At 49.2% G+C, this 27128-nt stretch overlaps 1 protein-coding gene across 18 annotated transcripts in view; it reads right to left on the minus strand.

Annotated features, from left to right (window-relative positions):
* Positions 1–2851: 2851 nt before the first annotated feature.
* Positions 2852–27128, minus strand: part of Vrk3 (VRK serine/threonine kinase 3) — a 41146-nt gene continuing 16869 nt past the window's right edge. For 10 of the 18 annotated variants that reach the window (XM_060379711.1, XM_060379703.1, XM_060379693.1 and 7 more), the window contains 8 exons: positions 26036–26102; positions 25125–25209; positions 23939–24044; positions 22042–22134; positions 20877–21009; positions 19810–19930; positions 16161–16219; positions 15044–15203 (listed from right to left, as the gene is read on the minus strand). In XM_060379711.1, coding sequence (XP_060235694.1) covers positions 15046–15203; positions 16161–16219; positions 19810–19930; positions 20877–21009; positions 22042–22134; positions 23939–24044; positions 25125–25209; positions 26036–26102 — 822 coding nt within the window. In that variant the 3' untranslated portion in view covers positions 15044–15045. Of the gene's footprint in view, positions 8808–8866; positions 9191–11129; positions 11290–15043; positions 15204–16160; positions 16220–19809; positions 19931–20876; positions 21010–22041; positions 22135–23938; positions 24045–25124; positions 25210–26035; positions 26103–27128 lie in introns of those variants that run through there. The other 8 variants (XM_060379722.1, XM_021633964.2, XM_060379688.1 and 5 more) reach the window with 5 other exon arrangements.

Below are 27128 nucleotides of genomic sequence, written 5' to 3' on the forward strand. Positions count from 1 at the left end.
GCCTGTGTGTCTTATCTTCGAGAGGAGACTGGGGAGAGAGGCTCAGGGCAGTCACAGAGACGAGAGTAAACCAAAGGGCTGGGGCTGAAGCTGCACTGGGCAGCATGTGCCTAGTACAAGAGAAAGAAGTTGGGTGTGGTGTCTCAGCATTTGGGAGTCGGAGGCCTGCCTGGGCTACAGAGTGAACTCACCTCAACCAAAACAGTGAAGACAAACAAAAGGTAGTAGTGTTTGTGCACTGTCAAGTCCATCTAGTTGGCAAGAACGTGAGATGTGACCATCGGTGAAGACATGGCACCACGTTGAGACTGCGGCTGGTCACTGTTTACACCAGCAGTAGAAGAAAGACGAACCAAAGGCACTAAAGCATATATACACCAAGAAGGATATCTCAAGCAGGGCTAGACCACTGCAGGAGTGGGCAGAGGGCTGTGGAGACAGTTCCATTGGTAAGTGCTTGTCCAGCAGGCATGAGACCCTGACTTCAGTCTCCAGAATAGATCCTGAAGAGAAGTCTAGCAGCTGCCAGGCGGTGGTGGCACATGCCTTTAAATCCTAGCATTTGGGAAGCAGAGACATGCAGATCAAGGCCATTGTGGTCTACAGAGTGCTAACAGCTGGGGCTACACAGAGAACCCGTGTCTTGAAAAAGAGAGAGAGAGCTATCAGCTGTGAGTACGTACTGCACTTCCAGAAGACCTGAATTTGATCTATAGCAGCTACACTGGGTGGTTTATGGCCCTGGACCAAGCAGTGTGGAAGCTGACCAAAGACTGCTGGTCAGTGAAGTCACAGTCTAAGGACATTTGTGTCCTACTGGGACTATCTTGAGGAAGCTGAAGTCAGATTCTGCACATGGTGCTATGAGCCCAAACAAAGATTCCTGAGAGTGGGTTCCCCAAAGCAAGGTCTGACCCTTAGCTCCCAGCTCTGGGAAGGACCCAGTGTTTAGGGGAAGTACCTGCGAAGTCCTGTCTGCTGTGGGATCTTTCTTCCCACAGTAACTGGCCAGCCAAGAGGTAGAGTTGGGTTAGTGTGGTTTCTAGTGGCCACACTGAGCCACATAGCATCACTTTGTCCTCTTAAGGACTGAGTTCTGGGGTCAACACGCAGCAACACTTGAATGTGCAGCAGGTTCCCCTGGGTACAGCTATGGATCACGGTTGACAGTGGTCCTTTGTGTGGAGTCAGCATGACTGCAGGAGACTTGATCACTTTCATTGGACCTCCTACCACCAGGTCCCTACTCCCTGACTCTACCCGGGTTCTGTTCTGAACTTCCCCAAAGTGACAAATGAGATCCACTAGAACTACTGTCTGTGTGAACCCCAAGCATGGCCTGGGGAAGCCCTGCATAGCCAGCGTCCATGAGAGTCTGGGTCCTGTCTGCAGCAGTCATGATTTACAGGATGCTCAGAACTGTGTGTGCAGAGAGGAAGGAAGGAGAGGAAGGGCCAAGGATCCAGAGTAAAGTGAGGAACATCAGGAGAGGTCAGCATGACTCAAAGCCCTGGCAAGGATCACTGGCCTGGCTGGCTTTTGCCTAAGGGTTATGGAAAAAAATCCTGACAACCAGGTTTAGGGCTGTGTTCATGTGTCCCGAAGCAAAATCCACTTAGGAGAGCTGGGATGTGGCTCAGTTGGGAAAGTGCTTGCTAAGCAGGCACAAGGCCTTGGGTTCTATCCCTAGCACTGCACACACCAGGCCTGCTGGCATCTGTAATCCCAGCACTCTGGAGGTGATGCAGGACAGTCAAGAGCCAAAGTTCATCTTCAGTTGTAAATGATATTTGAGGCCATCCTTGGCTGCATGTGACTGGCGGGCTCCTTACCCTGCAGAAAGGCCCTAGAGCAGAGGGTGTGTTATTCCTCATGACAGCTGCCTCCCTGCAGCTCCGCACACTGAGAAAGGAGGTACCCCCCACTCCCCAGCACACACGCACACATAGAACCAACAGGAGCTGCTGTGATACAGGGATGTATCAACCAGGTGACTTGCAAAGAAATATTAGAACTTCCTGCTGGCTGGGGTCAAAGAAGGATGCCGTGCTGCTCTGGCCCAAGGCTGAGTGCTGGCCAGCTCTGCCTTGAGTGGTGCCCTAGCTGAGCTGTGTGGGATTCTGAGAGCCAGAATGACACTCACCTGAGGCAGAGAGAGAGAGGGGAACCAAAGCAGCCATCCTGGCTGACCCCATGGCCTGAGGCAAAAGAGCAGTAGTTTGTGAGGTCCTCCATCCCTCACCACCCTCTTTATCCCTCAGCTTCTTCATTCCCCATGCAGCCAAGTCAGGGACTGTCCCAGGGCCTACCCTTAACCTCCAATACGTCCTAACAACAGGCATTCTAAGCCCTGTGGACATCACAGCTCACACCTGAGGCTGAGGCTACTGCTGAGCTCCCTACAGATGTTCAAAACTCTGGGATGTTAAAGCCCTAGGCTATATCTGTTAGGGTAGCCCTGATCCCCAGGGGATGGTAAGGGCTTGCAGGCCCCCAGCATGGAACACATCACACATCAGGTTCCACGTGGCCAGAATCCAGGGGCTACAGGATGTGAATGTTTGGCAACTGTGTGAGTTCTGGGAGGACAGTGGGAGAGTCACGCCCCAGAGGGGATCCTGTGTGAACCTCTGACACAGACACTGCCACCTAGCTGTATTACACAGCTTCTCTCTTAGGGGACAGATATTACTATTCGTTGTTCCTTTCTGGGCACCGAAGGCACTCAGGGAGCAGTCATTAGCTTGAGATACCAGAGGACACAGGAATGGAGTTCCATCATTTGGTCTTTTTAATTTCCTTGTCTAAGGTTTTTTTTTTTTAAGCCACAAACACCATGACCGAGTGAAAGTTGGGGAGGAAAGGTTTTATTTGGTATACACTTTCACATCATAGTCCATCAATGAAAATGTCAGGATAGGAGCTCATACAGGACAGGAACTGATGCAGAGGCCATGGAGAGGTACTACTTTACTGGCTCACTCCTCATTGTTTGTTCAGCCTGCTTTCTTACAGACACCAGGACCAGTAGGCCAGGAATGGTCCCACCCACAGTGGGCTGCCCCCCATCACTGAGAGCATCACAATATAAAATACTGCAAATTAGGCCAGGCGTGGTGCACGCACTCTATCCCTGCACTTGGGAGGCAGAGGTATGCAGATCTCAGAGTTCAAGGCCAGCCTGGTCTACAGAGTGAGTTTCAGGACAGCCAGGGCCACACAGAGAAACCCTGTCTCAGGGGAAAAAATAAAGACCTCAATGGTTTAATAGTTAAGGTCTCTTAATTGGGGGTTCCTGGAAAATAAAAAAATACTTTCTTACTTCAAGAGGGAAGAACCATAGCACAGTCGCAAATAAAATCAAACTCTGTCTACCCAACCCAATGTTCAATGTCTGAGATGGCTTCATAATCTTCTGGGATCCTTCAAAGGGCTTGGGTCACTTTTCCGGCTCAGCCCTCTGTAGTACACACAGCTAATATAGAACCTCTGACAAGCTCCATTCTACTGATGCTTTTTTTTTTTTTAAGACAGGGTTTCTCTGTGTAGCTTTGGGTGTTCTGAAACTCAGAGACTCTGTAGACCTAGAACTCAGAGAACCACCTGCCTCTGCCTCCCTCATGCTGGGATTAAAGGTGTGTGCAACCACTGACTAGCCCAACTTGTCTTAGTTAGGGTTACTATTGCTGTGATGAAACCCCATGACCAAAAGCAATTTGGGGAGGAAAGGGTTTATTTGGCTTACATTTCCACATCCATAGTCCATCAGTGAAAAAAGTCAGGACAGGAACTCAAACAGGGCAGGAACCTGGAGGCAGGAGCTGATGCAGAGGCCATAGAGGGGTGCTGCTTGCTGGTTTGCTCCCCATGATGCACTCATGCATGCTTGCTTACAGAACCCAGGACCACCAGGCCAGGGATGGTACCACCTACAATGGGCTGGGCCCTCCCACATCAATCACTAAGAAAATACCCTACAGGCCTAATCTTATGGAGACATTTTCTCAAGTGCAGCTCCCTCTTCATCAGTGACTTTAGTTTGCATCAAACTGACATAAAACTAGCCACTGTAGGCCCCACATCTCGATTCTCCTTTCAAAAATGAAATAGAAGGCAAGGACACTATGAGGTATTTTGCCTCACTATAGACAGCTTGTCCTGGGCTGGTCTTTGGGCAGGATCATCCCCATAATGAATGTGGCTCAAAAGAGACTTGGCTAGTCAAGCACTCAGGCAAGGTCCTGAGGTACCATCATTTGTCCCTCCACTGACCATCAGTCAGCTGGCCAGGGTAATTTAGTTACCAAAGAACCCAAGAGTCAGAGGCCCATTACAATAGACTCTAGGTGTCAGAGATCCGCAGCTCTCAGGATATAGACTCATCAAGTTGAACTTCAACCACCTGCCATCCCAACACTCAGCAACTGTTTTGTTGTTGTTTTTGTTTTTCCGAGACAGGGTTTTTCTGTGGGTAATTTTGGCTGTCCTGGAACTCAACTCTGTGGACCAGGCTGGCCTCAAACTCAGAGAGATCCATCTGCCTCTCCCTCCTGAGCACTGGGATTAAAGTATGTGCTCCCACCACCACCTGGCTACTCAGCAACTTTTATAATCCTGTGCTTTGGACAACCACAAGCAGCAGCAGGAAGCTGCAGATGATTGGACATTCTCATGTGTCATACAGATCTTGGGAACCAGCACCAACAGCCCCTGGCAGTGATGTTATATCTATGTGACAAAGGGTGTCTAGGACCCTTGGTCCTTAAAGTCTATCTGCTTGTAATTTCCTGGTGTTAGAAATAACGAGCCTCACTTCAGACTAAGAGTATTGGAAGCAGTGGTGCTGCACGCCTTTAATCCCAGTACTCAGAAGGCAGAGGCAGGAGGATCTCTTGAGTTTGAGGCCAGCCTGAAATATAGACCAGGATAGCCAGGGCACACAAAAAATCGAGGGAGAGAGAGAGAGAGAGACAGAGAGGAGAGAAAGAGAATTGGAGACAAAGCATGTAACTTTGAAGTCAGGCCTCAGTGTAGGAGGCGGTTGTGCTGACTAAGCACAGGCCAGGAGACCAGTAACCAGGAGACCACCCCATACATGGTATCTTATCTTTCCCTTACACTGGTGTTTTCCTCAGCAAAGACGGCAGCATGCAGCATTGGTCTCTAGCTTTTGCTGAAACTTTAAAACTTAGGAGACCCATGGTGCCGTAGATAATCTTTTCCGTAATTTTCTACTCTCACATTCTGCTTTGGGTGTGCACTTCGGGGGTAGCTTGGCAGAGTTTGGGGGTGTGGGGCATCTAGACTAAGGGTAGAGGCAGGATCTAGTGTTTTCTGTTCCTCTGTAGCTGGGCTGAAGCTGGCTCAATATACTTTGAGAGGAAACTGACAGACTTTACTTCTAACCCTACTGACCAGCCAGGGCCCACATTCTCTCACTTGTTTCTGTGTGTACATGTATGTACATGTATATGTGTACACACATTTGCATGTGTGTAGGAGGATGAGCTTTGGTGTGTACTGTGCCGGAAATTAAGGATGAGCATCTTCTTCAGTCACTGCCTGCTTCACTTGCTGAGACGTGGCCTCTCACTGCATCAGGACTGCTTCAGTTCTGACTTATAGGGATCCCATTTTTGCTTCCCAAGTGCTGGGATTATGTTGGTGCTGCAGTCAAACTCAGCTCCTCAAGTTTCACAGCTACAGCTTTATCAGTGCTGGAGGTGTGACACACAACTTTAAACCTGGCTCTAGGACAAAGAGGCAGACAGAGCTCTGAGTTCTAGTCCATCCAGGGCTACAGAGAGGAATATCTCAAAACAACCAATAGAGCTGGAGCTGGTGTTTGCTACTTTATGGGCTCTTCTTTCTTCCACCCTTCTCCACTCCTCTTCTTCTAGTTCAACCCCCTAATACTAGATAGGAGAGAATAAAAGGAGAGAGAGAAGAGGGAAGAGATCCCCGAATAAAGTCAGAAAGGGAGCGCCTCTCCCATTAGACTACTTCCTGCTGATCTGTGGCACGGAGCTCCTTGGGGCAGGTTTGAGTGTTGCTGTCAGGATCCTAATTTCTTCTGATGGACCTGACTTAGACTTGCTGCAGGTATGCTAAGGTGTAGCTTGGTCTTCTTGTGGGGCTCCTAACAGCTAACAGCGGGAGCCAGAGCTGTGTCTGACTGTTGGCTGCATGCTTTGGGGACCTTGTCTCCTTACTGGGCTGCCTTGTCCAGCCTTAATAGGAGAGGAGGTGCCTAATCTAACTGAAACTTGATATGCCATACCTAATTGATATCTTGTTTCTTTTTTTGTGCTGGACTACTTAACAAACTATAACCAACAGCAACCAAAAACCAACCAACAATCCAGCACACCTCTCAGGGCCCTAACATGTAGAAGTTCCCAGAATTCCAAATGTCCCACAATCACAGAAACTATCGGCAGTTGCCAGAGTACAAGGCAAATCATAGTCAGCTGCTATGAAGCAGCCCCATATCCCCACACCTGGGATTAAGATTAAAACATATTCTTATAGTATTTCTGTGTTTTTAAAGAAACCAAACTTCAGAATTCTCACTACACAAACCTACATGTCTGAGAGAATCTTAATTAAAATGTTTCTATCAGGTCGGTCTACTAGAAGGTCTAGGGGCATTTTCCTGAATGATCAGTGAGGAGGACCCAGCCCACAGTGGACGGTGCTACCCTTGGGCAGTTGTCTCAGGAGTTGTAAGAAAGGTAGCTACCTGACTATCAGCCTGAGGAGTGTAAGTAGCATTCTTCATGGTCTCTGCTTCAATTCCTGCCTCCACACTCTTGCCCTGCTTGAGTTCTTGCCTTGGCTTCCTTCATTCTGAACAGATGCTTTAAACTACTATGGAGTCAATGGCTAGAATGAGAAGAACAGGGAAGGAAGAGGCTGCAGAACAGACTTAGTCAGTGTGCATATCCACACAAGGGCACTGACCAGCCCACACATATCCACATGGCTGTTTCCTGTTTTTCTTTCTTTTCTTATCACTAAGAAAAAAGATTGAATGAATCTACTTCATCCTCTCCCTGACATTCTGTCTCCATCTTTCTTTCCTTTTCTTCACTGTTGTTGCCTGAATCCAGGGCTTCACACATGCTAGGCAAGTAATTTATACTGAGCTACATCCCTAGTTTGTTCTCTTTTGTTTCTTTCTAATTTTTTTCTTTAGGGGACTGGAGAGATGGCTTAGTGGTTAAGAGAACTGGCTGCTCTTCCAGAGGACCTGGGTTCAATTCCCAGCACCCACATGACAGCTCACCACTGTCTGTAACTACAATTCCAGGGAACCTGACACCCTCACAGACATACATGCAATATACATGAAGTAAAAATTTATAAAAATTTTTTTCTTTACACTTATTTATACAAATGTTCTGCTCATACATGTGCATTTGTATATTGTATAGAGCCTGGGTGCTGGGAATTGAACCTAGATCCTCTGCAAGAACAAATACTATTAACCACTGAGCCATCTTTATCGCCCCTGTCCCAACTCTTTGCAATTCAGGCTCGCCACATGGACTGCTATTCTTCATTATCCGCTAGGATGGACTTAGGACCTCATATATCTGGACATTTCCAGAAAAGATGAACTCAAGATGTGCTGTTCCTAGAGAGATCTGAACAAACTTATCTCTGGTGAACCAATGATGTTACTTTCAGGCACAGAAATGACTCAACAGCTCCATCACCAAATGCCTAGCCCAGCATGGGTGATGGCTTGTGAAAGCTGGGACTCTGCAGTTCTCTCAACAGCTTGTAGGCAGCTTAACAGGTCAGTGTCCTCCAGGGAGTTTAGTCTGTCCGCATCCTCAGCAACCCTCATTGCTTCTATGACCTCGGGGGCAGGGGGCGCTTGTGTGTCTGCTCAGTTTCAAGGACTTTCTGAGACTTGCAAATTGTTTACTCCCTAAGTCTTAAGGAAGGGCATCAGACTCCCATTTCTGTTTCTTGGTTTACCTTGATTTATGCTGCATGATAGACTGAACCCTCTGAAACCAGAAGCTGAAAGAAACCCGTCTTCCTTTAAGTTGTTTATGTTAGTTTTTTGGCCATAGTAATGAAAATCTAATATACCATGTGGTTTTCTCCCCAAAATGCTTTTGCTATTGTAGTGAATCCTCCAGTGAGGGGTTAGGGCCAAAGCTCAGTGGTAGAGTCCCATCTAGAATCCTCCAGTGAGAATGAGTTGGGGGCTGAAGAGATGGCTCAGAAGAGAGCTTACTGTTCTTGCAGAGGACCCAAGTTTGGTTCCTAGCACCCACGCTGGACTCCTCACAACCACCTGTGATGATGGCTCCAGGGGATCTGACCTCCACTGGCATCTGCACTCACATGCACATATCCGTATCGACACACAGACACATAATTAGTACAGTCTGAAAAAATAAGTGTGGGGTGGCAGATGGACAGGTGGAAGGTTGCAGAGGATGAGCAGGAGTGTAGAAGGAGTGATTAAAGACTGGTGGGATGAAGTACCAGGCAGATGGATAAAAGATAGCTAGGTGAAGGATGGAAGCATGGATGGATGGATAGAATTTTGGGGGTTGTGAAGGTGGCTAGATGGAGAAGTGTAATTCTGGCTGGATGAGTGACTTCATGAAAGCAGGAATAAAGAAGCTGAAGATTTTGTCTGCTTGACATGTTCTTGCTGTGCTAAGGCTGGTCTCGGTCCCCTGGGCTGAGCGTTCTTCCTGCCTTGGCCTCTGCAGCAGCTGGGCTGCATGTGTGTACTGTCACTCTGGGCAGCTGTAATCAGTAAGTAAAAGACCAAGTGGCTGGGTAAACAGAAGAAAAAAAAATTCTTCCAGAACTTCTGTGAACACTGGACTCTCCAGACACTGACTAAAAACAGTTTATTATGGAATCACAGGTGTGCCCATGGCAGGGTGGCCTTAGGGAGTGGCTGCTGCTGCTGCCAGCATCCAGTCACCTCCACCCACATGGCAGGGACTGAGGAGGGAAGGGGAGGAGTTTCACATCATGGGAGATGACTCAGTTCCCCAACACTGAGAGCGCGGATTCGTATGTCCTAAGGGAGCAGCGAGAATGCACATTCAAGGGAATCTTTTAGGAGCATATGAGTTCAAACAAGAGGCCTCGAGTCACACTACTTCATGTTCTACTTCAAGTTGGAAGCTCTGTAAAATAATAAACATGGCTGCAAAGAACAGGCTTTAAGGCCCTCTGTCCTGCCGTATTTGTGGGAGGTACTGGAGATGCACCAACAGCTTCTCCAGGAACAAGCAGCCTTGAGGCCTGAGACAAAGGCAACTCAGAAGCCATTCGCCCTGCTGATGAGAGGCAGGGTCAGGCAGAGGCAGGTGACATACGTGAATGTGACTGGCACCCTTCCACTCCCACAGGCCTAAACTGGACATGGTGGCTCTCTAATCCCAGCACTCTGAAGGTAGGGGCAGGAGGATCAGGATCAAGGCCAGCCTCTATACAGAGTTTGAGCACTGCTTGAGCCAGATGCTGTCTCAAACAGCAGCAGAGAGGCAGTGTACCAGGTCATGAGACTAGCAGAAGCAAAGGTCTAAGGAGGTTATGGAAGGAAGATGTAGCTGCCTGGTGGTCTCTGGGGCAGTGGAGGAGGGGCCAAGAGCCAGGTAGGCCACGACACAGTTGCTGTAAAGCAGACGCTAGATGCTTTCTGGGTCCATGGGCAGCATATCTGGGGTGAGATCTGCTGAGGTGACCCTGCCACTGACGCAGAGTGATGCTGACTCTGAAGGGGGCTGCTTGTATTGACGTTTAATCATCACTTGTAGCTCTGATCCTAGTCATTCTGATCCCACCCAGTATCAACCCCCGTAGCTACACCAGCCCCACTGGAGTGTTCCAGAACATGAGCCAGTTAGGCCTTGGCTTGGACCTAGGTCTTCCTCCTTCTAGCAACGTAGTATGGCCGCCAGAGGCTGCCTCATGAATAACCATTCACGTGGATGGAACCTTCACATGGAACCAGGCAGGAAAGAGATGACAGAGATGGGTACAACTCCACAGAGCTCATGGGCAGCAGATGATGGTGATAAGGGAGCTCACGATCACCTCAACTGAGGTGGTCACCTGGATGGGATTTGACCACTACCTGATGGACAGGTGAAAGAACCAGTAATGTCTGCTAGACCCCAAGGTCTCTCTGGCTTGGACACTAGATGGAGAGGCAGGCCATTACAAAGCTGGAAGCTGGGCCTATGCAAGTGTATGCGAAGGCTCTGACATTACCCCTAGAGAGTACTCCAGGTGTGTCACAGAGCCTCTGACCTGCTACAGGGCCCAGGGCCCAGGGCCCCAGGAGAGTTCTGCAGTCCTGGGGAGTGTTTGCCCACTTGTTTACTCACAGGAAGGGGAAGGTGTTGTACAAAGAGGCAGCCTGCTACCAGGGAGGTGCCACTCAAGACACACCAGTGAAGTCTGCGTGAGAGACTCTCTTGGGTAGTGCTGGCGCTGGCTGTGCCCTGCAGTGTTCAGTGGCCTCCTCACCTCTGCTGCTCAACAGCAATGGGGCCTTCCTGACTGTGCCAATCAAAAGTATCTCCAAATACATTGTCCCTCCCTGCTACATGTTTATGTTTGTGTGTGTCTGCTCACACACTACACACAAGCAATGAGCTTTGACTGCAGTCAAGCACAATGTCATGTAGCCCAGGTTGGCCTTGAGTTTATTGTCTCCACTCCTACCCATAGCGCCTGTGGGCTGGGATTACAGCTCTTTGCTACCATGTCCAGTTTACAGGTGCTGGGGATGAAGCCCAGGGCTCCAGCACACGAGGCCGCACTCTACCAATGAGCCCCAGACCTACCGATTCTTTTTCTGTTTTGTTTTGTTTTGATTGGTGTCTTATATAGCTAAGGTAGCACCGACCTCATCCTCCTGCCTTCACCTCAGTGCTGGGATAACTGATAGGCACCTGGGCGTTGCATAATTTTCTGGTTACCACAGATCACCCAGATGAACTCCAGCTGTCCTGACTCCTCCTGAATTGACTTGCAAGCCCATGGGGAAACCAAGGGTCTACCAGGAGCTGGGCCTAGGGCATCCAGTCCCTCACAGGCCTGGCTGGGCTGAGGGGCTAAATCAACAACCTCCTCACCTGGATTCCACCTAAGGCACCATCTGGAGGTCCAGGGGGTCATAGGGAGACACCCGCAGATCCTGAAGCAGGGCTTCTAGATTGTTCCTCAGCATGGCATAAGGCGGCTTCTCCTCGTAATTGAGAGCCATCACCACCTTCAGGTACTCCCTCAGGGTCTCTGTGGTCAAGACACCCAAAAGCACAGGAGAGGCCTAAGAGGTGGCACCTGCAGTCCCCTGTGCTCGGTGCCACTTGAGGTTCTTGTATCTGTTGTCCATGTGTGGGAAGCATCAGCAGCACATCAGCAGCATGGTACACACCAGTGCTCACCAGCCAGTCAGCGGCCCCATCCACCCCCCCATCCCGTTCTACTTCACAAGATTCCTGTGTGGAAAAACCTACACGCATCTCTAACACAGGCCTGCAGGTTCCAGCTGAGGCAGGAATGGAGTGTGAGCACACTGCACAAAAGGAGCCACAGAGCAGAGGAAACAAGTGGCCATCACTGTAACCTGCATCACTGCAGAGGCACTCCATGTGAAATTAAGGGTCCTTTTAAAACATTTTCAACCATTGGAAAACACACAACAATATTTAGGTTAATGGAGGACAAAAACAGGTGTGCCACACTGCAGGGAAGCATGGAGTTGGCCTGGCCCAGCTGCCTGGAGAGGCATGTGTCACAGGTTTCTCAGGAAAGAGGCCATGGCTGCTAGGACACTGTATGCTCCAAGTCCTGAGAGACTGAAGTACTCCCTCAGGCAGTGATTCTCTGTTTGTCCCTCAGAATTCAAGAAAGCATGAAAGCTTGACAGGATAACAGGTCTTAGACATTCATCCCGTGTTTCCTTGTGGAGCTTGCAAACATCACTGTATCCTGGCAACTACAACCAAACTCATCCTAGCAACCGCCACTATATTCTGTTTCTGGAACAGGTATAAAGAGTTTGATTGCTCTCAATAAAACTGTCACGGCCTCAGGCTTTCTGTGACTCCTTCAACCTGAGCCTGGACTAATTTTTTGCCAGTCATATCAGGTAACTTTGGACCTCTAAATAAGCACAGGCACCTATACCCACAGGTTAGAAGAAACGGGTTCTTTTGTTTTTAACACAGTTTTTCTGTGTAGCCCAGACTGTCCTGGAACTTGCTGTATAGACCATGCTGTCCTCCAACATATAGAGATCTACCTGAAAAGGGTTCTTAAACTGGGGGGGGGGGCAGGGGGGGAGGGGAGGCTATAAAGAGTCTCACTCTAGCCGGGCATGGTGGCACAAGCCTTTAATCCTAGCCCTTGGGAGGCAGAGGCAGGTGGTTCTCTGTGAGTTTGAGGCTAGCCTGGTCTACAGAGAGAGTTCTAGGACAGTCAGGCTTGTTCTACTGAGAAACCCTGTCTCAAAAACTAAGAGTCTCATTCTGGCTTGGCTGGGCGGTGGTGGCACATATCTTTAATCTTGAAGCACTTGGGAGGCAGAAGCAGGTGAATGTCTGAGTTCAAGGCCAGCCTAGTCTACAGAGTGACAGAGAAGCCCTTTTTCAAAAAACAAACCAACCACACATATACATATGTATGTATGTATGTATGTATGTATGTATGAATGTGTGTTTGTGTTTGCATGAGTGTGGGGTACCCTCAGAGAGCAGGATGGGGTCTTGGATCCACTGCGGTAGAGTCACACAGTTGTAAGCCACAGTGTGGGTTTGGGAGCTGGACTCTGGTCTCTGCAAGAATACTCTTAACTGATGAGCCATCTCCCCAGCCCAATGGTACTTTCCTTTCCTCCCTAACATTTATTTATTGTGTGTCTGGAGGTCAGAGGACAACTTATGGTAATTCTTTCTTCCCACCATGTGGCTCTTGGAGTTGAACCGCAGTCATCAGGCTTGGTAGCAAGTGCTTTACCCTATGAGCCATGTCAACAGTACTGATGGTGGTGTTTTTTATTTTCATGTGTGTGTAGGACACATGTGTGTGTACTGCTTTGTATGTGCAGGTCTTGTGTGTTGAATGCAGCTGTCTTCTTCTCAGGTGTCATTCTCCACCTTGTTTTCTGAAACAGGGTCTCCCACTAACCTGGAGCTCACTGATTCACCTAAGACAGCTGGCCAGTGAGCCCTCTGTCTCTGCTACTTCTGCACACTGCTGTGCAGGCTTTTCCATGAATTCTGGGATCCAAATTCACAGTATGTTAAAAAAAAAAAAAAAAAAAAAAGAAAAGGAGCCAGGCAAGGTGGCACATGCCTGCAATCCCAGGACTCAGGGAGGCAGAGACAGGCATATCTTTGTGGCCATTTGTTTGAAGCCAGCCTGGTCTACAAAGTGAGTTCAGGACAGCCAAGGTTAAATACAGAAACCCTGTGCTGAAGAACCAACCAACCAACCAACCAACCAACAAATAAATAAATAAAATAAAACAAAACAAAAGAACAGGGGCCAACTGCAGATGCAGGGAACAGTGGGGGCATGCACAGGGCTCTTGCCCCCACAACCCTGACATTCATCTCCTTCCCTGGCACTGAGCGTAACTCCCTGCCTCACAGGCTGGCCTGAGACTGCTCTGGGCCAATGAATCTACCACTGGGACCCTGCACAGCAGACCTGACCTGAACTGGGGCCTTGGACCTGCCAGTGATTTACAGAAGGAAAAAGCTACATGGAACAGTCAACACTGTGGTCCCAGATGCCTAACAGAAGAGCCACATACCACCCACCCCAGAGAAATGGATCACAAGTTAAGCACTTCAGACATCGGCTAAATTCCTAGCACCTACCTGTTGGCCCATAATCATCTGTAACTCCAAGTCCGGGGAACCTAACACCTCTTCTGCCTCCATGGGCACTGCATAACCTTGGTGCATACAGACAACATGAAATAAAAATAAACCTTAAAAAAAAAAAAAAAAAAAACATCTGCTTTTGGCCCTCTTACAGCGACAACTGCCGGGAAACATCTTCACCATGACAGCACTGACAAAGGCTACTCTGGAAAGCAGGGTTGTGAGGGTGTGTGTGACAGGACTCTCAATGCTTACGCTACAGAATTCTCCTTGGTTTAAGTGTTGAGTTTTGGAGGTAGGGTACTGAGAGCTCGCACCTGCTTTTCAAGCACCCTCTGTATGGTACACCCACAGTCCTCATACTTTTAAAAAGTGTTTGAAAATGTAGTTATGACTTATGTGTGTTTATGAGTAATGTGTATGTACTACCCACAGAGGCCAGAGAAGCACATTAGATCCCCTGAACTAAAGTTACAGATGGCTGTGAGCGGCCATGCGGGTTCTGAAAATAGCACCTAGGTCCTCTGGAAGAGCAGTAAGTAGTCCTTTTTCTTTCTTTCGGGACAGGGTTTCTCTGTGTAGCCCTGGCTGTCCTGGAACTCACTCTGTAGACCAGGCTGGCCTCGAACTTACTGATATCTGCCTGCCACTGCCTCCTGAGTTCTAGGACTAAACGCATATGCCACCACTGCCTGGTGCTCTTAACCACTGAGCCGTCTCTCTAGCCTCCCCCCAACTTTTTTTTCAAGTTTTAATGTTGATCCACTAAATTAATTCAATACTACAAAACCACCGCCGCATGTTTTTAAATCTTTGTGTGTGTATGCCTGTAAGCATGTTCGTGTACATACAGATACACGTGTGTCACCATGCATGTAGAGGTCTGATGACCTTGGGTGTTGGTCCTCACCTTGTTTGACGCAAGGTCTATAGTCTTGCTGCTATGTATTCAAGACTAGGTGGGTGGTGGGCTTCAAGAGTTCTTCTATTTCTCCCCCATCTTGCTGTGGGAGCATGGGGCTTGCAGAAGTGTGAACTCCACCCAGCTTCGCGTTAGGCCCCAGGGATCTGAACACAGACCCTCACATTTATATGACAACCATTTTACCCATCGAGCCGTCCTCCCAACTATAATTCAGCACTAACGACAAAGATATTATGTACTTTTTAATTTAAAAAAACCTAGAAATAGCTGACGGTAGTGGCAGGTGGATCTCTGTGAGTTCTGGCCAGCCAGGGTTATGAAGTGAGACCTTGTCTCAAACAACAAAACCTCACCAGTATTAATGTAAGAAACCTCTGCAATCCACCTGTCTGAAATAAGGAAAAACAGGAACCCAAAGTGGGTAATAGTATTCTATTAAAACATTGAAAAAAAAATTACAGAGCCAGACTGGAGAGATAGCTCAGTGGTTAAGGTCACTGGCTACTCTTCAAGAGGACCTGGGTTCAATTCCCAGCACCCACATGGCAGCTCACAATTATAACACCGTTACACAGACAAATGCAGGCAAAACACCAATGTACATAAAATAAAAGAAAATAAAGTTTTTACAATTACAGGGCCATCAATAGTGCCCAGTGGGTAACGGCACTTGCCACCAAGACTAACAACCTGAGTTAGATCCCAGAACACACAGCAACTCCAGAAAAGAGAGCCCTGAAGTTGTCCTCTCACCTCCATGCTCATGCTGTGACACATACAAGATAGACAGATAAATAAAGAAATGAAAGTAAAAATAAATCAACAAAAGTTTAAAAACAGTGATGTGTCCAGGCACTTGCCTGTGATCCTAGCACTTGCGAGGAGGAGGGAGAACCAGGGTTTCAAGGCCAGACTGGGGAACATGGTGATGTGAGGCCAGTCTAGGTTAGTACAGAAGGGTCTCTATCAAGTCAACAAAATGTGTCAAGTTCAATTAAAAGTAAAAGAAAACAAACATGTGGCCTGGGCTCCATCACGTCCTCCCCTGTCCCACACTCCCAGACTCCCAGGCCTTACCATCACTCACTCCTGAGGATGGGGCTCAGTGGCAAGTGCCTGCCTAGCATGAACTGGCCCTGAATTGTATTCCCAGCTCCAACAACCCAAGAATTATGTGCATGTTTTTAACAGTGTTACTTTTGGGAGACATTTTTACATGTTTGTTTGTTTGTGTCTGACAGGAGGCACATACAATACACATGCAATTGGGAAAACTCAAACAAAGAAAGACACAGTAGGGAAGAAAGGCTTCCAAGCTTGCTGGCACCTCCCCCTTTAGGGCATACCTGAAGCCTTGCACCAGCGGCCACACAGTCCCACAAGGGCCTCAGGGCAGTCCAGATACCTTCAGGGGAGAAGCACATGAGAAAGCGAGAGTGAGTGTTAAGATGAAGAGTCCTCCACGCACGCGCACACACAGCCCACTTATGAAAGACAGACAGTGCTTATGGCCCTCCCCAAGGGCCCTGCCCCTCCCCCGCTCCTTTTTGTTGGTTTGTTTGTTTCTCTGTGTAACACCGGCTGTCCTAGACTACCTTTGTAGACCATGCTGGCCTTGAACTTACAGAGATTGGCCTGCCTCTGCCTCCTCTAGTGCTGAGATTACAGGCCTGCGCCACTGTGCCTGGCTCCCTTCTGACTATGCTCCTGTCCTGACTGTGGATCTACCGCAGGCCTCCTGCTCTGTGATTCAATAAGGGCCCTATGGTCTCTCTCTGACCAGGCCCAGCCCTGTTCCTCCTCCGTGCAGTTAAAAATTCAGACACACAATGGCCACCAGCAGCCCTTGTAGCCTGGTCTCCATCATGTCCTCCCCTGATCCACATTCCCAGACTCACAGGCCTTACCATCACTCACACCTTCCACTCTACTGTGATGCCTGGTATACTGACTGGGAGTCATCAGAGAGGAAGGAGCCTCAGTGAGGAAGTGCCTCCAGGAGATCCAGCTGTAAGGCATTTTCTCAACTACTAATCAATACGGGAAGGTCTAGCCCACAGTAGGTGGTAGAATCCCTGAGCTGGTAGTTCTGGGTTCTAAGAAGAAAAGCAGGCTGAGAAAGCCACAAGGCGCAAGACAGTAAGCAGAACCTCTCCAGGGCCTCTGCAGCAGCTGTTTCCAGGTTCCTGCCCTGTTTTGAGTTCTTGTCCTAACTTTTTGCAATGATGGACTACAATGTGGAATTGTAAGCCAAATAAAGTCTGTTCTTCCCAACTTGCTTTTCAGTCATGCTGTTTCATTGCAACATAGAAAGCCCAAATAAGTCACTTGGCTTGGCCTTTCCGACCCTGATCCCAATCCCTGGCAGGTGGCTGCTCTCCTCCTGGAACAAAGCTTAACAGCCGCTAAACTAGAAAGCTTCCCTGGCCTGCTCCAGGCAGAAAATGCCAGTCCCTTCTGGATGCTGCCGAGGTCTGCTGCCCTGGTGATGCTGGTGTGCAGGAAAAGCTGGGAGTGGCTCCACGCTCAGGCAAAATGCAAGGCACGAGCAAGACAGAGTCCAAAACAGTCTTATTTGGAGGAGAGGTGGATCCAACCCCCCCATCCCTCCTTCTATCTCCCTCTAATCTCCTCTTTTTTCCCTTCTTTCATCTCTTGCTCTCTCCTTTCCTTTCTTTCTACCTCAAGTGAAGCCAGGCACAGGGCTCACACTTGTAATCCCAAAACTTGGGAAGATGAGGCAGGAGGATTGCTACAAGGTTCAGGCCATTCTTGTGGATGATACCTGTGAAATCATACCTAATGTTGTCCTCTGGATTCTGCACACACACACAGCCACTGCCACCACCACCGAAATCAATGCCAAAGGCCATACACCGCACTCATTGCAATGTCACAGACACATGCTGAAAATTAGGATGCTGAGGTGATCTTTGTGAGTACTAGGTATTTACATGATTGTTTTGTATATTCAAATGTTCATTTAAGTACCAGCAGAGAGCTGAGTACAGGCTGGACTTTGCTATTGTTATTCTTTGGCTGTATCATAATTTGTAAACACTCCCTTCAACACCTTCTGGTTGGTTTAACAAAGAGCTGAACAGCCAAAAGCAAAGGCAGGAAAGGAAAGTGGGACTTCAAGGCAGAGATGGGAACTCTGGGAAAGAAAGAGGTGCTGAGGAGTCGCCAGCTGGACATGGAGAAAGAAACAGGGGCCAGTGCTGAGGAAAGGTAATGAACCCCATGGCAGAAAGTAGATTAATAAAAAGGGAACAATTTAAGCTAAGAGCTAGTTGGGGAACAAGCCAAAGCTAAGGCAAGCATTAATAATAAAAGGTTTCTGGGTCATTATTTGGGAGCTGTCTATGAAGCATGTCCTATTCCTCTAAGTCTCAGAAAAAGGAAGGTACATGGGATGGGGAAGAGCATTCAACCCAGGGGCACTTCAGTGTGGAGACAGAGGCATCCTGACCCAATTCATAGCTGGGTCCTAGTCACACACCAACAGGCCCATGGATGCTCTCAGGACACCCAAAATGACCAGCTGACTAGATGGATGAATTAATGAGTGCAAAGAGGTCAAGTGCCTGTGCCTCTGCCTGCCTAGAACTCCTGCCTCTCTTTGGCCTATCTGCAGACTCCTGGGACCATCTGCCCCATGAGTAAAGGCTTTCTGCAAAAAGGTGTCTCTACTCCCTCACTGGCCCAGACCACCCTCACCCGCTCTGGCTGCTTCTTGTTACATGACCTCTGTGTCCACACTCAGGACAGGCTGGCCCGCAGCATTCCTTACTGCTTACAGCACCACTCTGCCTTAGACACCTACAGTGTAATCCTCTGCTGCCAGGAAATATGGGTACAGGATGTGAGCATAGGGAAACTTGATGTGTGTTGGGGAGACACAAACAAGCACACCTGTTTAAGCTGCAGTGTTTGTGGGATCCCTGCTTTGAGCCTAGTCCAAGCCACAGGAGCATCTCACTAACCTGCCACTCCTGATCTTTTAGCCTTTGGGCTATCTGCTCACTCCTCTGAGCTTCATTTAAAAAGAGAACTATTGTATGGCTGTGGAAACAGCACCACATGTTGTGGCTGCAACAGGAAAGTAAGTTTTAGGCACGATGGGGGCGCAATAACCAAGTAGGCAAAGTAACCCAAGAACAGAAGCATAGCAGCCTGGTGGGTGTTCCCTGGAGTGCTCCTCAGAAAGCCCATTCGCCAGGCTTCCAGCTAACAACCTTCAAGACAGACAGACAGACAGGAGGTCTGATCTCCGTTTGGACTTGAGCCTCCTGTGAAGGCCATACTGGATGGTCAGGGTACCCTGCTGCCATCCAGCTATGTAGACCCAGGCCCTTCAGTGATTCCCCAGGACGGGGTGTCTGCTGTCCTTGGTGCTGAAGCAACACCCTAGGGACCCAGCTGATGCCACATTTCCTGAGGACTTCCTGCCGCTATCCTCGGTGCTGAATGATGGTCCTCCAGCACCAATGCTAACTTGTAGCTGTCCTCGGTGCTGAACCCCAGTGCCACGCGTCCCTCTGTCCATAGCAAAGGCTGAAATTACAACTGTCAGGATCTAGAGACTCACATGCGAAGACCAACAGGATATGAAGGCAGGGTTGCCAGGGGTGCAGGCCCTCAGACTGCAGCCTGTGATTGAGCTGTGGTGTCGTGCAGGAAGTGAACATGAAACCCTAGAGAGAGTGTGTTCACTCCTAAGCTTTCACAGCTTGTGACTCAGCTGCTAACTGTATAGCAGTTCACAATGGGAGAAGACCAGGGCTCACAGAAGTCAAGGTTCTCTCCCAGCACCCAGAACAGCAGGCCAGAAGATGACCCTGGGCAGCATGGCCAAGAATTTACTTGAGGCTGCAGAGGGCTGTGGCTCTGTGCGTGGCCACCTCCCCTCTGCTCCCTGCTGGGATCTGAGCTCCTGTCCTACCTGAAGGGGTGCCTGGGCTAGTGTTGGGTGATGCAGGCCCTTACACTTACTTATGCTTCTGCCTTGTGATGTCCTCGGTGTTGGGAAGGCAGTTTGTCCATGGCAGAGACCCGTAAAGCCACTTGAGCATACAGTAGCCCAAGGTCTGGAGATCGCTGCGGCGGGAGGGCCCTGGGGAGGAAAGGCAGCGGCTTAGTCTGATGCTCCATCTGCTCACGTGTCTACCTCCAACTCTCCACCACCCAGCCATGAAAGCTGTCTTAGCCATCACTGCTCAGTCCACAGCCTCCCTTATTTTCCCTACGACTCTCACATACTTTGCTGCCTGTCACTCACTCTAGTACCCCATTCCCACATCTAGTCACCTTTTGTTAATACACTTACCCAGTGAGTCCTGGGTACCTGTGCACCAGGCCTGCTCTCTCATCCCCCAAACAGCTAAGTGGGGGAAGACTGCAGCCCTAAGCTACCTCATCACAGAGAATAGGGCACAGAGAACGCAGCAGCATGAAGAACCAGTCATTTCACCTCCTGCCCCGGGAGCAGTACAGCCACCAACCCTGCTCAGGGACCTTAGTCTGATGGAAGCATGTGCACAGGCAGATGTATGATCATACTGAGATTCAGGAAAGCGGGGCTGAGGAATCTGTATAGGGCTGTCACCCTCTCTGCACACCTTCCCTGCGTCAGCAGCTGCATATCTAACCCCTGACAGCTGATCCTCTTCTGTGCCATGCTTAACTCCCACAACACCACCAAGATCTCCTGCTTCGGTCAAGGATGGCCTGTTTCTGCAACTGCCCTTCCTGGGTGACTCTAACGCAGCACTCATCGTCTCCAAGTTTCTGCCAGACTGGAAATCTCAGCCTCGGGGAATGCGGGGGCCTATGCAGCTGCTCACTGTCCTAGGTGCTAAACCCATATCCCCACTGCGCAAAGGCCACCATGCAGGTCTTCTCGGTGCTGAAGAAGGGAATAAACCCTCACATGGGCAGGACTCTGTCTATATTCCCAGTCCCTACCACTGCACCCTTTACACGTTTCCATTTCTGGTGTCTATTGCCCATGACCACGAACCCATGGAGAAGTGTGTGTCATGGCGTTGAGCCCCTCTCACCGCATCCCTTGTGCACGTCCACACTAATGAACTCCAGGTCCCCCTCGTGTAGACTCCTGCTGCCTTCTTTGTAGGCCACGTGTTTGCCACCCGGGCAGTAGCGGAAGGCAAAGCCATAGCCCGCCAAGGTCATCTGTGGAAAAGAAGGCACACAGACCTGGGGTTAAAGCTGCAGCCTTGGTGTCAGTTAACAGTGTGGGTAGAGGCGCTGTGTCAGTAGCTGTCAATCTAATCCCCGACAGCTGTGAAGAGGAAGGTTTGTGGCTGGCTATTGGTTGCAGAAGATTAGGCATAAATTCAGCCGCATCCCTGCTTTGGGCCTCAGGTGGGACTGAACATTATGGTGGACCAAGTGTGTAGTGGGCCTGCTCACCTCACAGTGGCTGGGGAGCTGAGAGAGCATGGGGGGTGGCGGTGGCAGGACAAGACAAGATACATCCTTGAAAGGCCTGTCCTGAGGCCCCCCTCCTGATTTCCACTACCTCACAAAGACAGTGCACCAACAACAGAGATAAGTCTAGTGTGGAGTCAGACACACACAGACCCAACCCTGGACACTAAGCTGGGGACTACGCACTCAACACACAGGCTGCTTTGTTCTCTTTACCTTGCCTGGACTCCCAGCACTCCGCCCGCCTCAGGTTGGAAAGTACCACCAGCATGTGAGCCTTTGGAGAGATGCTGCATATTTAAATCCTAACCCTGACTGTTTTTGGAGACAAGGTTGCATAAAGCCCAGGCTGACCTGGAACCGTATATGTAGTTGACAATGACTGAACTTTTTTTGTTGTTATTGTTGTTGTCTGAGACAGGGCCTACATAGCCCTGCCTGTACCGGAACTGACTTTGTAGACCAGGCTGGTCTCAAACTCACAGATAGCCTGCCTCTGCCTTGCATGTGCTAGGATTAAAGGTGTACACTACTGTACCAGCTTAGGATGACTGAACTCCTGATTCTCCTGTCTCCACCCCCTGAATACTGGGATGACAGGTGTGTGGCCACATGCCCAGTTTATGTGGTGCCAGAGATGGAACGCAGGATCTTATGCATGCTGGGCAAGCATTCTACCAATGGAGCCACAACCCCAGCACCACAAAAGGTAAAAGGTATGTGTGTTTGTGCAGGCATGTGTTTGTGTGTGTTTTGGAGGAGTCTAGCTCTTACCTGGCTCAGATCCTCTGGATTCACAAAGACATTCTCAGCTGTCAGATTCCCATGAACATACTCATTTTCATGGAGAAACTCCAGAGCATCCAGCTGGAGGAAGAAGGTGGCATGACTGACAGAGCCATGACAAATGAGAAAGGAGCAAAACTGTCAATCTAGGGATCACCATACTGTGAGTGAAGGGAGTATCCTGCCAAGTTCTAGAGTACCACTCATTGTGGTGGCCTGCCTGCTCATGGCTCTTTAGACTTTCTACAGCAATCAGCAGCTAGCTCATGCTTGGATTCCCATCTGCCTCCTGTGCTAACTCAATGGCCCTCTGCAGAAATAATCAGCAGCCTCCAACATCAGCATTCTGCTCACTTTCTAAGAGAGAAGACAGGCAGCTGGTAAGCCCCTCACTGGGGGTTCCAGGTAGGAGTTCTGCTGCTGAACTACAGCCCTTGCCAGCAATCTCTACCTCCATCTCCAGCTCCAACTTTTACACTGAGCTCTGGACTGTCCTGAGGATGCATCTAGGTGTCAGTCACGTCCTGCTCATATTTCCAGACAACTCCTTGACTCTGGGGCTGAAATGTCCATCAAGTCCCACTTGTTCTTCTACAATCTCTCCCTCCCCTGGCCAGGATGCTCTACAAGCCCCTTCTTCTTCCACTTGAGCCTTCATCTTGCCTCTAGTCTCCTTGCTCCAGCTCAACCACATAGGGCCTGAAGGTCTTTCTGCCTCTCTTGCCCAACCTGCTCATGGCTCCCAACAGTGGCCCACCCCCCACTCCTGATACTTATCTGGTATCTGCAACCCTGTGTGATAGTTGCTTGCTGCTCTCTGTACACACTGACCTCATCCCCCACAGCATTATAGCTGTGTGGAGTAGGGCATTCACCTCACTAACAAGCTCACTCTCTTGGTGCTTACAGCTCTCCACTTCCCCCTTTTCATTAAGCAGGGGTGTGTGTGAGAGAGAGAGAGAGACAGGGATTCTCTGTGTAGCCCTGGCTGTCCTGAAACTATGTAGACCAGTCTGGCCTCGAGATCTACCTGCCTCTGCCTCTGCTTCTGCCTTTCAAGTGCTGGGATTAAAGATGTGCAGCATCACCTGGCAAGCAGGAGTCATTCCCAAAAACCAACTGTTTGCCAGGGCTCTGTCCACCTAACTCTGAGAATGAAGTCATGAAGATAGGACTGTCCCACTCCAGCCAGAGAAAGCTGGGTATTTGGTGACTATTGAGAGCATAGGTGAGGGAATGAATGAATAAAGGAAGGAGTAAATAAGTAACAGATTTGTGCAAGCTGTGGTGGTTTGAATGAGATGTCCCCCAGTAGTCTGGGGATTTGAATACTTGGTCTCTCGTTGGTGGAACTGTTTGAGAAGCACCAGGAGATGTAGCCTGTTGGAGGAGGTGTTACTGGGGCTGGGCTTGAGGATCCGAAGGTTCCTGCTATGCCCACCCACTCTGCCTGTTTCGCGGCTGGAAGAGTGCTCAGCTCCTACCTCTACCACCTGCTGACTGTTACTGCCACTCTGCGATCATCGATTTACTCTCTGGAACTGGAAGCCCAAAATAAACTCTTCTTTAAGTGGTCCTTGGCCATTGTCTTATCACAGCCTTAGCCCACACATTCTCCTTGACTTGGAAAGTTCTCTTCTACATGCTACCACCATCCCTCCACCAGCACCCTGCTATTTCCCATTCTTCCTGAGAGTCCAGGCTCAAAAAGCACAGCCTGCACCCTTTGTTCCACGCTGCACCTCCAGGCTGACCTGATGGGGAATCATCACCCACCCGACTGGAGCAATGGGACTCTGACTTCTGTGCATCCAAAGGATGAATTAATCTACCTGATGGGGAAGTTGGATTTGAAGAGGATGTGGAATGGTTCTAAAGTACATACCAGCCTGCAGGCCACCTGCAGCACACACCTCTCTGACATCACGTGCTTTGGGTTGTCATCCAGAGAAGACTGAAGGCTCCTCCCCAGGTTGGGAAACACCAGAAACCTAGAAGACAAAGGATCCTGGGAACTGGACATGTGGGATGCCAAGCCCTGCAAGACATTCCACAGGGATCGGGCTGGGCAAGCTGGGACACTTCTCTCCGCCAGTGCTAACTACACCCTTATGTAGCACCCTTTTCACTCCTTTCCTGTATGTTCTCACACATCATGGTTCTCAGCAAGCAGGAAGCCTCTTAGGTATCTTAGCCCTCACTCTCAGGTCTCTTAGCCTTCACTTTCTTTGCTGCTTGCTCCACTTGCTTTTTTCCCTTCCCCTCTGCTGCCCAGGTTTACAAACAAACAAACAAACAAACACAATTACAGGGCAATGGGACTCTGCTGGAACAAATACCCAGGCCACCTGTTGCTTTGCAAGTCCAGCTGAATTTTAAAATTTGTCACTTGGCAAGCTGCACATACCCTAGTCGTGAAGCACAGTCCCAATTGTGAAGGAAGGCAATCCTTCTATGTCCCCATTCATGCAGCAGAGGCGCCACTGGATGGAGTGGTCATATTTTGTACACTGTGTGAAGGGTGTCTTTGTATATTCAATTGTTGATTGCTAAACTGGCAGAGGGCTGAGTACTGTCCCATCACTGCAGGTGATGGGAGCCATAAGAATAACAATACCAAAGTCTGGACAGTACTCAGCCCTCTGCCAGTTTAGCAATATATGCATATATATATATTTGGTTTGTTTGGTTTTTTGAGACAGGGTTCAAGGTCAATCTGGCCTTGAACTCACAGAGATCTACCTTCCTCTGCCTCCTGAGTGCTGGGATTATAGGCGTATGCCACGGCACCTGTCTTGGCCTCATATTTTGTAAACACCCTCTCTATCACCTTTTGATTGTCTCTGAGAGAAGAATCAGACATGGGAGGATTCAACACGTGACATGGGAAAAAACAGGTGCTGGGAATGAGTGAGAGAGAGGTAACTGGCCATGTGGTGGGGTTATAGGCCAGGACTTGTCAGGTTAGAATAGCTGAGAACCTTCCCGGCTATAATGCCTAAGTCTCCGTGTCTTTATTTATCCCCTGGTGGCTGCAAAACCGCCCCCTAGAACCAAGTGAGTAGGTTCACCTGTACTTGTCCTGGTGAATGCCAAAGCCAACACAGGTGGGGATGGCCAGAAGTGGGACCAGGAACTGCTTCTTCCATTTGTTCACTGCAGGAGGCAGAGACACAGAGTGAGATCCACTCTCGGATGCCAGGCCCACAGGAAGAACCCCTCTTAGGCCAGAAGCAGAGAGAACCCAAGGCAGACTCTGGGTCTCCTGATTGGCCCTCATTGGTATGACATCCTTCTGGGTGACGGTGGGAAGAGGCGGGGCCTAGAGGGCACATCGTGCCCCATGTCTGCAGGTGATTTCTGAGCAAGCATGCACAAAGCTGGTAAGAGGGAAAGAGGTGAAGAGCAGCAGGGCAAAGTGTCGATGGATTCAATTGCTAGAGTGCCTGCTCAGCATGTAGAATGTCCTACTCTCAGAACTGCACAAAATTTACTGTAGTGGAGCACATTGGAAATCCCAGAACTCAGGAGGTAGAGGGAAGAAGATTAGGAGTTCAAGGTCATCCTTGGCTACATTTCAGTTCAAGAAACCTAGGCCTACATGAGAGCCTGTCTCAAAAACAGAGTGAAAGAAAGGAAAAGCAGGGAGGGAGGGACAGCATCTTCAGGTTCACAGGCCAAGTTTACAAGAAGTCTAACCAGCCAGAGCATCACTGGGCCTCTGGGGTAATGCAGAAAGCTTGGGTGTGTTGACATCTGGTAGGTACAGGCGGGTAGGGGAGACCCATGAGAGCTGGCAGTTCAGCTACTGTCTATGAGGTAAACACTTCCCATTCAGCCCGTTTTAAGGCAGCAGTGCAACAGGACTGCATGTGGTTGGAGAGAGGGGCAGAGCATGCACCCATCCTCTCTGAGAGTGATGATAGTCAGCTGAGGACCCTGTCACCCAACCCATCTCTCCTGTCCAGTCACTATGGAATACCTTGCACAGGCTTGGCTGCTCTCTGAAAGAAGTTCTGCTCATTGAAAAGGCGCCCATCCTTGGAGTCCTGGAGGTGAGAGGAGGGCAGAGGCTGTCATACCAAACTCCCTTAGACAGGGCCCCAAATTTCCAGCAAGACCCTAGTGCCACGTCAACAAATTCAGTTTCTTCCTGTCAACAAATCAGGACCCAGTTCCTGAAGTGTCACAACTGAGCAGGCTGTGCTTCTCTGTACCCACCTCCCTTTGATTACTTTATGGTAAGATCTGTAGGTTTGTCCTAGACATGTGGCCCTTAGCCAAAAACTTAATTTCCTAGCCTCCTTTTCAACAAGGCGTGGCCTCATGACCAAGTTCTGGCCAATGAGGTCACGACCAGAACTGCCAGGGAGCTCCAGACCAGCCTGGTCTATGTATTGAGAAACTGCTTTAAGAAAAAAAAAAAAAAAAAAAAGAAAGAAAGAAAGAAAGAAAGAAAGAAAGAAAAAAAAAGTATCAAGCCTGAAGAGACAGCTCAGTGGTTAAGAATACTCGCTGCTCTTGCAGAGAACCCAGGTTTGGTTCCCAGAAATCCCATCAGGCAGCTCACAACCACTTATAACTCTAGTTCTAGGGGACCTGGCACTCTCTTCTGGCCTATGGGCACCAAACATGCAAGTGGTACAGATTTACATGCACTCAAAATACTCATACACATAAAATGAAAAATATATTTTTAAAGATTGGGTCATCTTTCATATATACATACATACACATACATACACATGCAGCGACGTAGATGCGTACATCTGCCTGCCTATATACTTACGAATCAGTCAAGCTAAATGTTTTAACTAAACATAGGACTCTACCTTGTTTTTGTTTTTCTTTGAGACAGGGTTTCCATGGCTGTCCTGGACTCACTCTGTAGGCCAGGCGGGCCTCAAACTCACAGGGATCCTCCTGCCTCTGCCTCCTGAGTGCTGGGATTATGTCATGCTCCACTGCACTTGTCTCTACCTTGGTTCTTGAGACCATAGTGTTAAACACAGCCAGGTTTCTATCCAATACCCCTCTCTTTCTCTCTTCTCCGGGTCTCCCTTCCACGTCTCCCC

Source organism: Meriones unguiculatus, chromosome 1 (assembly GCF_030254825.1).
Source record: "Meriones unguiculatus strain TT.TT164.6M chromosome 1, Bangor_MerUng_6.1, whole genome shotgun sequence".
Classification (NCBI taxonomy): domain Eukaryota; kingdom Metazoa; phylum Chordata; class Mammalia; order Rodentia; family Muridae; genus Meriones; species Meriones unguiculatus.